The following is a 13,636-nucleotide window of genomic DNA, read 5'->3' as shown; positions in this document are numbered from 1 at the left end:
CTGCCGCCCCCCAGGTTGGGAACCACTGCTACATATAAACATAAATGTGATAATAAACTATGATATCCCTTACGAAAAAAAAAGTTGGTGTTACTATAGTAAAAGTGTTTTTTTGCAGGTTATCATTTCTGTAATGGCAGCTTTACTACAAATACCATGGTATTTATTTAGTAAAACCATGGTTAATTTTCGTAAGGGATATCGATGTTTAGATTATATTTCGGTACATTTATATAGCTGAATCACAATAAAGCTCACCTGAACTTAAACGAGTTTGATTATAGTAGCCTATTTGTATAATTAGATTAGCCTACTCCTTTCAGTGGGTTGTCTATGTGTAGTTTCATACTTGCTTAAACCTTTACTGCAGAGGTAGCCTACAACATTTCTCTCCACTGTAGGCTATGTCTCATTATATATACCAGAATGACTAAATCTTTCTTGACCTAACGTAAAAATAAAATTCATTTTTGGTACACAGTTGTCACTATCCAAAATACATCTGCATTTTAGTATTACACTATATTGTGACAATTTTTAGTTATACCCATGCATTTTTTTTTAAATGTTGAACAATTGTATCAACATATGTAGCCTATATGTTCTATATCCTGCGATCCAACAGAGGATAAGAGATACAGAGAATGGATCAGTTTTTATAGGGAAAGACTGCCTAATTAAATGTTTAGCCATGTCACTACTGATTTTTGAACTAATCAATCATGTTAAGAACTTTACAGCACTTATTGTGAATTTCACTAACATTGTAGTGGGGTCGCTTTGTGAAAACATCTAGGCTAAATGGTTAATTATAGATATAGTAAATTGAACAACAGCGCCATCTGCTGTTTTTGGAAAAGGAAGTTGCTCAATTGCATTTGTGAGAAAATCTGCCTGCACGCATTTGTGGGAAAATGTTTCATCATAAAAAGGCAAACGAGTCTCACAGTTGTAACACATAATACATATATTTGTCCATACCTCTGCATTTTCTTTCAAATAGAGTTTTGTGTTTGCAAATCACTTTGCGTTTGTTTGAAAGTCGAGTTTTTCTTTGCAAAGCAGATAGTGTTTATTTGCAAAACGCTGGATTTGTTTGATGAATATCGGCACAAAATTTGCTCCATAGAAGTTCATCGTTCCGAACAAAAATGAAAAACTGAATCGTTTTACAAGGCCGTTCAAAGCGTCTCAGTCAGTTCCCTAGGTAGTGAATCAGTAGATAGTGCACACGAATCCCTGCACTGGGAAAGACCGTGATCAGTAAACATTGGGACAACTGATCAATCAATTTGTAAAACGTCACCATTTATCAACAACAGGCAGGACCGTTATATTTTGATATTATTTTATGCTATTTGAGGTAACATAGCCCTATAATATGAAATGTACATGTTCTATTACATATCCAGTCAACATCAATGCTCCCTGTTGTGCAATGGATTGTGGAATGAATTTGTGCCAAAAAAAAGGTTGCAACTTTTTAAAAATTTAATTAACTGATACTGATACATTGTAAATGATTTAAAAGGCATCATTTCATTTTTTGAACTTAAAATGTAATTTTCTTTCTCCATCAGGGTGTGGCCAAAGTTTTCATTGGTGCTTTGTCATCGTTGCAAGATTTCAGATGCAACCCAGTCAATTCTTCCAAGGCACCAAACACTGACTTGTGACCAGACCGCTCCACTGCAACTACATACTGTGTGTACCTTCAAGACTAGGATTTTATTGTTTTCATTCCAGGTAATATGTGTAAATGTTTCGAGTATTTACTACAATTATAATGTGCTTTACTGTTCTCAGTGGCATCTACACTAATATTAGTCTGTTTCATTCTTATTCCGAGGTGAATGTAGCCACCCAGATCCAGTCTGTATCCAGATGAGATGGTGGATCAGCACCTAGAGATGACCTTGACAGCCCTGAATGTCAGCAGAGGCCATGTAAGCTAGATGAGCCCCAGAGACAGATCCCCTCCGAAGACCTCGTTGGCCATCGGGACAAGAGAACCACGAGAACCAGACGAGTCCTCTGCTCAATCTGACCCGTGTTGCAGCCTAGAATTAAACCACACCATGCTGGTTTCGTCTGGCCAGAGGAGAACTGCCCCCCGACTGTGCCTGGTTTCTCCCAAGATTTTCTACTCAATGTCTGTCACCGATGGAGTTTTGGGTCCTTGCCGCTGTCGCCTTTGGCTTGCTTATTTGGGGACGCTTGGCTGATTGCACAGACATTACTGGATGAGAACTAAACTGAATGATGTCAATACTGAATCACCAATGAAGTGACTTTAACTGGAAAAATTACTTGTTATTGTCCTCTTGCATTATTGACAAACTATTTTCCTGTTTGACTCTGTAAAGCTGCTTTGACACAAATCAGTATTGTATAAAGTGCTTTGTAAATAAAGGTGACTTGATTTGATTTTATATACTGTAACACCTGCTTCATTTTATTATTTATTTATTTTTTACTTCTGCCTCATTTTAAATATATAATTGTGAACCGTAATAATATTTGTAAATGTTTCTTTGCTAACATTTTGTTTAGCTTGTTTAGTTTTTTCTTAGTTCATTAAACAATGTTTTAACTGAATTTTGCAGTTGTATTACAGATGTAATGTTTGTCAACTGGAGCTTTAAAGGGATAGTTCACCCACAAATGAAAATTTGCTTTTAATTTACTGACCCTTAGGCCATCCAAGATGAAGTTGAATTTTTTTCTTCATTCCTGTATGTTTAGTCTGTATGAAAAATGTTATAAATGGAGATTGTTATTAAATAAAGGCTATTATGTGTTGTAAAGTGTGTGTTTTTAGTGATTGATAAACACCAGTTAATCATTTTTATTTTATTTGAAACCGCGTGGAATTTTTTACAGTGCAATATTCAGATCTAAAGCATAACCCTCAACTGTCAAACTGCTTTAGTAAATTGAAATTGCCATACAGTACTTAATTATTAATAATTTGCATAAATTTGTCTAGCAAGGTTTGCATATTGATTTAAAAAAGTAAGGATTTAAAGTGAAGGATTTTGACAATAATCTAAGAATTCTTTTGAGGAACTTCTACAGATTTTAAAGCCTTTGGACTACATGAGAGCTACATTTTGAATATTTGGTCTCACATGTGTAAAGGTCATGTAAAATACCCAACATCTCCCTACTGTTTGAATGAATGACGCTACCACACACCACCTCATTAGTGGAGATCCTGTGGGTGTTTAATGGGAAAGCACAGGAATAGCATGTCTGATCTTAAAGTACACGCTCCTTGGTGGCAAATGCTCAAATGTGCTTTCAAGATTCCCTGAGAACCATCTTTATCCTTTTATGTCAACTATGCTAATTTGATAAAACCCTTGTGTTGCAATTAAAGTACCACCGCTAGCCCAACAGTTGATTTACTCTAATAATTTTTATGAGCTGGGGGGTGTTAATTAGTGTGTTCCATGAGAAACGTGCTTTGAGTCTTGAGTCATCTAGAGATGCCATGTCAAGAGGTCACAGAGATGGTTGCTCTAAATAACAAACAGCTGTCTAATTGGATCAAATCTGTCTAATGAGCATTTTTCCATCATTGCGTGACAAACAGCTGAAGTGCCTTATTTGCTTATTGCGGTATATACATTAGTGCAGTGACAGGATAAGGGAGGATGCGGCCTCCCTCCCGACCTCCTGTAGCTGTCATGGCAACCACCTGCTCTCAGCGGGAGAGGAACCCTGAGCTTTCACAGCAGGATCAGAGGCTAAGATTTCTGTTTGTTACAGGTACAGACTGAAGATGTCACCTAAGATTGACAGATGTGCCACTGTAAGCTGCATGTTAAAGAATTGAATGTATTGTGGGTGAATAAAACATGCACAGAGCAAACCTGTTTTAGTAAGATTGAGTGTAGTAGTGCCATTACCTTGGTACAGCAATGGATATATGGATAGTTTGAAAGAACGTGGCATTCTATGCTCCATCAAAAACTATTTTGGTTATTTGTTCGGCACTTTTTCCAAATATGGTCTACTTTGTCTAATGACTTTGTCTAAAGCATTAGAAGCACAAAACCCACGCTTTTATGGGATCAATTTTCCACCAAAAGTATTGCAGTTTAAAAAAAAAAGCGCGAAACCAAAATGTAAAAATATATTGCACAAAATTTAAAGGGATAGTTCACCCCAAAATGAAAATTTTGTCATTAATCACTTACCCCCATGTCATTCCAAACCTACAAAAGCTTTGTTCGTCCTCGGAACACAATTTAAGATATTTTGGATGAAAACTGGGAGGCTTGTGACTGTCCCATTGACTGCCAAGTAAACTACACTGTCAAGGCACAGAAAATTATAAAAAAACATCGCCAAAATAGTCCATCTGCCATCAGTGGTTCAATCTGAATTTTATGTAGCGACGAGAATACTTTTTGTACGCAAAGAAAATAAAATAGCTACATTTATTCAACAATTACGTCTCCACTCTGTCTCTCTGTGTCAGCGTAGCGCCATTTTGGAGAGCATCTGATGGACGCAAAGTGCGTACGCTATTCTCTGTCATCAGTAACGCATTTATACTTTTCTGTGCCTTGACAGTGTAATTTACTTGGCAGTCAATGGGACAGTCACAAGCCTCCCGGTTTTCATCCAAAATATCTTAAATTGTGTTCTGAGGATGAACGAAGCTTTTACGGGTTTAGAATGACATGGGGGTAAGTGATTAATGACAAAATCTTCATTTTGGGGTGGAGTATCCCTTTAAGATATTTTTGATGAATTCCGCTCTGACCATTCCATTGACAGCAAGAATCCTAACATGATCAAGGCGCAGAAACGTAGCAAGGACATGTGTCATACAGTGATTCAACCATAATTGTACAAAGCTACAAGAATACTTTTTGTGCGCAAAGAAAACAAAAACTTTATTCTACAATTTGTCTCCTCCGTGTCACCCCATAACACCATTTTGGAGAGTATCACATCTGAACGTAAACAACGCATCTGCATGCATTAAACAAATATATTTTTTCTTTCATTCATGGATATATCTGCAATGCTACCCATTCTGGTGTTTTTTCCCCTATATATTATATCCATTTTTAATGTTTATTGTTAGAAAATTGGAAAAATCACCGCAATGCTATTTAAAAGTTATTTATTTATTTAAATTAAGAACATAAATGTTATAATTATATAAATTATAATATTTGTTTTATTTAGATATTATTATAGGTCTGTTTATATAATATTTTGCACAATATTTTGAATTACTTCTACATACAGTAATGGTGTCTTTTTATTCTTTTGCAAATGTGATCTAAACATCGTCTGAATTTAACAGAAAAATTTGCTCAGTTCATTTAATATAATGTAACTGAAATGTATTGAGAATATCTTCACAGGTCAACTTGACCCTCAGATTTACCGTATCCCAGAGTTCTGTTTCTCCTGTTATACGTTTGTGGTTGTATAACAACACCCACACACCCTATATGCATCCACAATGCTGCAGTGGTTGGCCATGTAAAGAGCCTCATCTCAGTGAATGTTGTAGAAGGATGAGCAAAGCTTTTCTGAGCAGCTGCAGAACCAGGGGCCAAACTGGAGGGTGGGGATCAGGCAGCCGTGTCTGCTCGAATTAGTCCATTCTTGTGGCACGCTTTCGCTCCCTCTCTTCCCAAGACTGCCTCCTTCTTTCGCCGTTCTGCTTCTTGATCCATCCATATGGAAATCAGAAGCAGGATTCCTGGGTATGATACGTGCTGCTGCTTTAACTCACATCCCTGTGAGAGTTTCAGTTGATAATCCCATGGTAGTCTAATCTTCACCACATTAAAGCTGCGTTTAATCAGCTGTGACTGCGCAGCGAACTGCATATTTTTTACTCCTGGTTTCAATGCGCAGCCAGTTCAGCGGCCTCTTAAAGGTCCCTTGAGCTGAGGTTAAAGACTGTCCTTTCATATGAGGTAATAGAACATGATGGCTGAAATGTTCCCAAATGTATATGCGGATATGCTACACGTGATCCCACGGGAGGTCTGTGGTGGTCACCGTTTGCAGGCAGCGGAGTGTGTGCCGCCCTCGTGTGCAGTAGCTGTCATGTCCGGGGTGACGCTGTGGTTGACAGACAGGGCTTTTGACAAGAAAGTTCAAATGCTTCTCTAGTTGCTGTTGAGCAAACCTGCCACCTGATATACTGTGACATGTGAGCCAGTCAGGACGGGACAGGATGCTGAGTCAGAGATGCTCACAGACTTCAGCCAGGGTGTGGCACTTTGAAAGCTTCACGCGATGGACGGCTGTGTTGAACAGTCAAATTAGGAGGGTTGAAATGACTTTCTGACCTTCCTCTCATGCATTTATGGGTAGATATAGTGCAGTGAGATACAAGTTGTCTGCTCAGAAGTGAGATGATTTTCATTGCCTTTCTAAATGTTGCCAAGTCTTTTCCCCCCCACACCCCCCTTAACATTATTTAAACTTAAAGTTTGCAATGTTTTACATTTTAAATTATATCCTAGCTTTCTGTTATTAATTACTCACCCTCATGTCATTCCAAACCCGTAAGACCTTTGGTCATCTTCGGAACACAAATTCATATATTTTTGATGAAATCCTAGAACTTTCTGATCCCGCATAGAGAGCAACGCAACTTCAAGGGCCAGAAAGGTAGTAAGGATATTGTTAAAATATTCCATGTGACATCAGTGGTTCAACCATACTTTTATGGAGCTAAGAGAATACGTTTGCGCACAAAAAAATATTCTCGTAGATCCATAACATTACGGTCTTTACTCCCTTTCTGGGCCGTTTCAGTTGCGTTGCTGTCTATGCAGGCTCAGAAAGCTCTTGGATTTCATCGTAAATATCTTAATTTGTGTTCCGAAGATGAACGAAGGTCTTACGGGCTTGAAACGACATGAGGGTGAGTAATTAATGACAGAATTTTCATTTTTGGGTTAACTATCCCTTCAATATGTAGAGACATCTCTTAGTAAGTTATTTTTTGGTTGACTTCCACATAAACTACACTGTAAAAAAATGACTGTGATTTTAACAGTAAAAAACTGTGAAAAAGCTACGGTAAAAACCGTAAGCTGGTTAAAAATGGTTAACGGTAAGTTCCCCTAATATATACGGTGAAAAACTGTAATAGACATTTCAGTCAATTTTATGGTGAAATAACGCTTTTGGAAGTGAAAAAGAATGTAAAATTTACAGGTAAAAACCGTAAATTGACCTTCCCAGAATTCCCTGCGTTGCATTTCAAATTTTGTTTGAATTTTATGTTTTTTCTTTGAAATAACTAGGTTTCTTCTTAGTTTTTTTCTTATCAGTTATGTTTATTAGGGTTGTATGTTACATCTAATGTTGTTAAATTAATGTTTATTGCATATTTCAGTTTAATGAGTCTCACCATGATGGTGTTTAGTGCTTGTGTGAATGACACTGTGCACCTTTTATATATGTTATTATTTAAAAGCTGCTTGTGATGGGCTTTGGTTCATCATGTGACTTTCTCATCACCTTCTGCATTTGGTGGTTATCAGTGTATTTCAAAGGTACAAAACAGATTTCAGTACTTCAATAGGTTGGTTTATTAACATTATATCAGTTAATGAAATTACGGTATTTAACTGTAAATTTAAGTTAAAACCGTAAAACCTAAAATGCTGCTACTGTAAATTTTACAGAATTTTTTTTACAGTGTAGAAATGCAGGTGCTCTGTAGCTTTCAAAACAATTAGATTTCTTTGAACCAGCCAACACTGAAACAATGTCTTAATGGTGTGAGTATGGGGTGGGGCTCTGTTTAAGTATCTGACCAGTGGCAGAGAGGGGAGTGTTTGCGAAACCTGTTTGAAAACATTCAATATTTTTGCAGTTTAATTTGGTGATGTTAGTGGCGAAAAATTATACACTTCAGAAAAGAAGCATAAATGACCTCAATCCAATTAAAAAGGTAATCTACCAACAAATTGAATCCTGGTCTGTGGTAATTGCTGCATAGTGCCATTCTCCACGAAGTATTGATTAATTTTTCATACACGCTGTGCTAGAGGTTTTGGGATTTGGGTGGCTCTTTAAACACAGCCACTGATTAATGAAAAAATGAGCACCCATCTTCATTACCTATAGGCTAAAGAGATTTGTGTTTTCATTGCCTATGGGTTTATGAATTCTCTAATCAGTCACATATATGCACCCCATGGTTCCCAAGGAGATTTATATATTTATCTTTGGATGATACAGCTTGATGTCTTGGTCCAAAATAGTATTTCTCTACAGTTGAACTTCACATTGGTACTCTCAGTAGATTATACAGTATATATATAGATAGATAGATAGATAGATAGAGAGAGATGAGTTGATGACAATGAGCTGACTCCTTTTTTCTTTTTCCTCTTGACAGAAGAATGAGCTTCAAGATGCTTTGCTGGAGAGAAAACGGCTCAATCGTGAGCTGTTTAGTCACATCTTGAAGGCCACAGAGTACGAGAAGGTAAGAGATGGTCAGCATCACACGCCAACTGAGCTCATCAGATCAATGGCTGCTCATTACATTGCTCTTCTAGGAACATGTGCCCAAAGGGCTCTTCTCTTCATCTCATTGGCAGTATTGATCTTATCGCATCCCTTTCTGGTCAATATATCCACCTTGTTTGTTTTGACCAGATTTTGTTCAATGTAACTGAATAGGGCTTTGCCTGTATGCATTTATTATGGTTTGAAATCGGCCTCCGTGATGTGCATGCCCAAATGCAGATTAGAGATAATCATAAAGTGAAAGATTTAAACTCGATCATACTATGAAGGGAATCCAGTGACACCCGAATAGGGATATAAATGTGAGTAGCGAATCTGCTAAGAAGTGGATATTATTCAAGAAGTGGATATATTAACACAGGACTGCTGAGAGTGGCATTTCATGGCACTCAATGTGTTAATAGTGTCATCATTTTTTTTTTTTTTTGCCAAGCCGGCATGCCACGGTTTGGCAGTCTCTTTCCGAATAATCCACAGGCTGCTCCTCTCCTCTAACAGCAAAAAGGGCCATCTGTCACAACCCCAGACAAGCGTCTGAGATAAAATGTTCTCTGTTTAATCAGGTAGTGCTGCCCGCTCCCATTCCCATTCCCTCAATGATCAAAGGCTCATTTCCCAGCATTCAGCGGTGCTAACAAGGCTGAGGAGAGTAGGTAAATAAGCCCAAGTGGGACGGGTCAGTTTGTCACGCGCTTCGGCACCAGGCACAATCTCATATACCAATCCTAGATCGATATGAGATGCGAATCAACATCCCCGTTTCTCTCAGCCTGGACGGATGAAATGTGTGCTAATAAATGAGAGAGAGTATGGGCGTGTGCCAGAATGATGCCGCCACAAGTGTGTGATATATTGAGTGGTAAATTTTGATTGGTAGATGGATTCCTGTTTGACTGCGTCCTGAGTTGACCCTCTTCTGCACTCATCAGGTGATTGGTTGCGTTTCTCTGAGCTCTGCCAGTATCGTGAGTCAATGTAAAAGTCAAACACATTTTTGAACACTGAATCTTTATTTTTAGAGCTGTTGCCTTAGATACAAATCACCTGAATTTTTATATAGCCTACAGTGCTGTTATGTTTCAAGCCTTATAAAGAATCACTGCAACTTTTAGAGTGAAAAAGAGCTACTGAAATAATCTATCAAAATGATTAATTCTGTTTCAAAAAATATTCTGCTTAGACCCACACTTCGTGTGCAATATGCTCTCACGGTCCATTGTAAAATGCATTTAAGCACTGTTGCAGAGTCAGCCATTTTCTTCCCTTTGTTGTAAACATAATTAAATGTCCAACATCTGATTTCTCTGAAAACTTTGCTTTTCATTGTGTAAGTGACAGTTATATAAATTTAGCTGGATTTTTGTGAATCAGGACAGTTTATATATCCTCATTTTGTTTCGAACTCTTTTACTCTGTAGGTAAAGTCAGACTATGATCAGCTCAGAAAAGCTTTTGGTTGTGTGAGTCAAGAGAGAGACTCTGCCAGGCAGGAGAAGGCTCAGCTCCAAGACAAACTGGAGAATCTTGAGCAGGTCCTGAAGGTAAGCTCATTATTGGATATTTGTTAAATAGTAGTTTAATAATTGATTAAAATCCAACCAGCAATCAATACATCTTGCCGACATGTTTCTCAAACTTCAATCTTAAGAATACCAATCATTTAGAAAGAGTTTTGAGGACAGAAACATCCTTGCAAAATACTGTAAACTGACTGTTGATTATATCATTAAACTCCTGTTTCCCCATGACAGCTTTTCTAATACCTAATAAGCAATCTGTATTGTTTAAGATCATATATCCGCTTTTAAAGGAAAAACTGATACCAGCTGAGATAATGATGTTTCATTTATCTGACTTGTTTCTGTCAGCGTCATGTTGCTGACTCATTGTTCAGTGAAAAGTGTTCCTGCACTTGTCGCTTTATTGACTGCTTGTGTCATGTGTCTCGAGACGAAGAAAGCTCTTATAACAAGAAATCGACGGCTCATCTTTGAAATGAGAAATGTATTTATCTCTCCTACCTTTCTTATTATTGACTTTGTGATAAATGATTACAGAAGAGATGAGACGAGACAAAGAAGTAGAAATACAGTAGTATAGCAGCAAGTCGAGGAGAAAACAAGGTTTTCTGCAAAATTTCAGGATTCTTTTTGATGTTGTTTGAAGATGTCTTTTGCTCCTCAGAAATGCATAATCATTCTGATAGTGTTGCAGCAGCTGGACTGAAATAAAAGATTTTCTTTTAAAGAAAAAATAGAGCTTTTTGAATTTCCGTCTGAGATTTTTCGTTTGAACTTTCCATCTATTTTAAATCCTAAATTCTTAAAGGGATAGTTTACCAAAAAATAAAAAATTCTGTCATCTGTTATTACTGACCCTCACGTCAATCCATGGCTTTTTTAATGGAACCAGAAAGAAGATAATGTTTTGATAAAATACCCCAGTGTTTTTATTAGTATTTCCCCCCCATGCAATTAAAGAAAGTGAGGTCCAAAATAATATTAGACAATTGTGTGTACAGAAACATTATTCAAAATATCTGTTATGTTTACAGAAGAAAAACATGGTTTGAAATGGCATACATTTACATTGATGTAGCGTATGCTTTTTATTTGCTATTATGTAGCTAATTAATTTTGTTCGTTTGCACATTTGTTAAAAATAAATAAATAAATACAAATTAAAAAAAAAAAGAGTTGTTCCTGTCCTCTGAAGCTCTTCAGCTACTCCTATTTTAATGAATATGCAAAGCATTGAGTGTATAGACATGTGAGTGTGTGAGGTGTGTATGTACACTTAAAACTCCACCAAAGTCATCAAAGAAAAGAAAAGAGGCTTTAACTCTCTTGAAGAGGATGGAGATAAGAACAGTGAGAGAAATGGGGAGAAAAGATGAATCTTAGACCTTATAAGCTTAAGCTTTTAAGCCTCACAACACATCTGATATGCTTCAGTCCTACTCCTGTCCAGTTTAACTGCATCTTGAATAAAGGAGAAGAAAACCCGAACCCAAACAGACCGTTAGACATTGTTTATTGCTTTTTATTCATCAGCTTTTATTGTGGCGTTCTCGGTTTTCTGTATTTTCACAGAACATGTTGTATTTACCAAGTGCTTCTCCATCAATGGCTGTTGGTGTCATCACTCAATGTCACTATTGCACTTAATGTGTCTGTTAAAGCGTCTGTGTGGTTATTCATGATGCTTTTTTCCCAGATCTTTGTCCACAGCCTGAAAACAACAGATTAGAACAGTGATCAATGGATTGTTTTACAATGTATCTTTAAGAAAGCAGGAGTTTCTACAAACGTTTGTCACATGTCCTAATTCTAATTTCCTTTTTTTTTTTTTTTCCCTCTTTCTGTTTTTCTTTTCTTCAGCATATGCGAGAGGCTGCAGATCGGCGGCAGCAACTGGAGGCAGAGCATGAGCAGGCCTTGGCTTTCCTCAACTCCAGACAGCAGGAGATCAACCTTCTGCAGAAGGTAAGAACCTCAGTGAACCTCAAACATGTGTGTTTTTCGTTAACTACAGTCACTGCATGTCCCAGGGGTTGATTTTTATTTATTTATTTATTTATTTAACAGATTGTATCGTTTGAAGGTTAAAACTGTCTTGCTATTTTTCAGATCCCTTTCATGTATAGATGTTTAATACTTAGAATATCTACTATGTAATATCCAACCAAGCTGTTATTTTGTCATTTATGCCGACATGTGAAATTTTTTTTATTTAAATTATTAGTAGGGCTGCAACAAACAATAATTTTGATAATCGATTAATCCAATAATCCACTAACCATAAATTATTTCACAGATTAATCGGTAGGTGTTTATCAATTATTCAGCTTTTGTAATTCATTAACATTGAATTATACATATTTTATACATATTCTATATTATATATTACATTCATACATATAGAGCTGCTTTATAGCAGAAAATCAAATTGTAATTCTGTGTAATTGTAATAATGTGAATTAGACACAGAAGATGTCTTTTGCTCCTCAGAAATGTATGTTACCGAAGTAAAAATACATGTTACCGAAGTAAAAGATTTTCTTTTAAAGAAAAAATAAAGTTTCTACAATGTTATATAAATAAATGAGACGTGACTTACTGGAGTGCTGATTGCAGAGCTGGTGCAAACATCTGCAGCACTATAATCAGATGCTTTCTTAACTGCTATTTTCTCACCGCTGGCATCTTAGTTGTGTGTTTATTATATTACTGATAGAAAAGTTTGCAGCACATATTTACATATTCATTTAAACACTGCTCTCAGCAGCGTCAGTATGTCCGCTAAACCGCTGCTTGTGTATATCAAAGTTGTTTTTACCTCTAAACTACCTGCAAAACTACAAAACCACACTCTACTGGTTCGGCTTCATTTGCACTTCTCATAAACTTGTCTTCTATTAGACTGCATGCTGAATTGCAGACTTGCTACAGCGCCACACTGGTCAAACTGCTTTATTGCAGGCCTTTACATTACGTCATATGAGATCAAACGACTATTCGTTTAATATTTGTCTGCAATTTGTCAGCAATGTTGGCTAATCAATTCAGTCTTAATTGTTAGTTAATGATATAAAAAATCTTTAAACTTTAAAAATTTCTAGCTATGAAATTGGATTTAGGAAGACAAAGGAGTTTGAAATGAATGCTTTTCACAGCACAGATTGCTACCATGAACCAGTTCTGTTCCTCACGCCATCTTATTCAATGTGTTATTTATTATATCATATCTAATGATCATGACATACCATAATTTTTTTCCAGTCCTTTCGAAGATGTTTACGTAAGGATAAGGAAATATTCTTCTGACATGGAAGCAATAGATATTCTGGCATAGTAGGGCTGGATAAAATCAGTGCAGTCACATAATAGGATCATGGCTGCAGAACTGTTTGCTTTTCTTTGTGTCTGCGGCCTTTCAGGAAGGAGCAGCGACAGGCAAACAAAGCAATTAGAGCCGACAGCAGACACCGCATCAGTGCAGATCCCTAGGGAGGGGTTTGACAGAGCTTTTACCTCACTAACATACACGACACAGGCATATATGCACAAATGACTTGCTGATACAACTTGCATGGCAATCA

General features: G+C 36.9%; 1 protein-coding gene across 12 annotated transcripts in view; it reads left to right on the top strand.

The window, feature by feature from the left end:
- rimbp2a (RIMS binding protein 2a) overlaps positions 1 to 13,636 on the top strand; it is an 81,195-nt gene that overhangs the window by 42,083 nt on the left and 25,476 nt on the right. For 8 of the 12 annotated variants that reach the window (XM_058757382.1, XM_058757374.1, XM_058757376.1 and 5 more), the window contains exons 5-7: positions 8,402 to 8,491; positions 9,954 to 10,076; positions 11,916 to 12,020. In XM_058757382.1, the coding sequence (XP_058613365.1) occupies positions 8,402 to 8,491; positions 9,954 to 10,076; positions 11,916 to 12,020 (318 nt within the window). Of the gene's footprint in view, positions 1 to 3,676; positions 3,775 to 8,401; positions 8,492 to 9,445; positions 9,465 to 9,953; positions 10,077 to 11,915; positions 12,021 to 13,636 lie in introns of those variants that run through there. The other 4 variants (XM_058757375.1, XM_058757380.1, XM_058757379.1 and 1 more) reach the window with 3 other exon arrangements.

Source organism: Onychostoma macrolepis, chromosome 21 (assembly GCF_012432095.1).
Source record: "Onychostoma macrolepis isolate SWU-2019 chromosome 21, ASM1243209v1, whole genome shotgun sequence".
NCBI classification, from domain to species: domain Eukaryota; kingdom Metazoa; phylum Chordata; class Actinopteri; order Cypriniformes; family Cyprinidae; genus Onychostoma; species Onychostoma macrolepis.
This window is presented reverse-complemented; position numbering and strand designations above follow the sequence as displayed.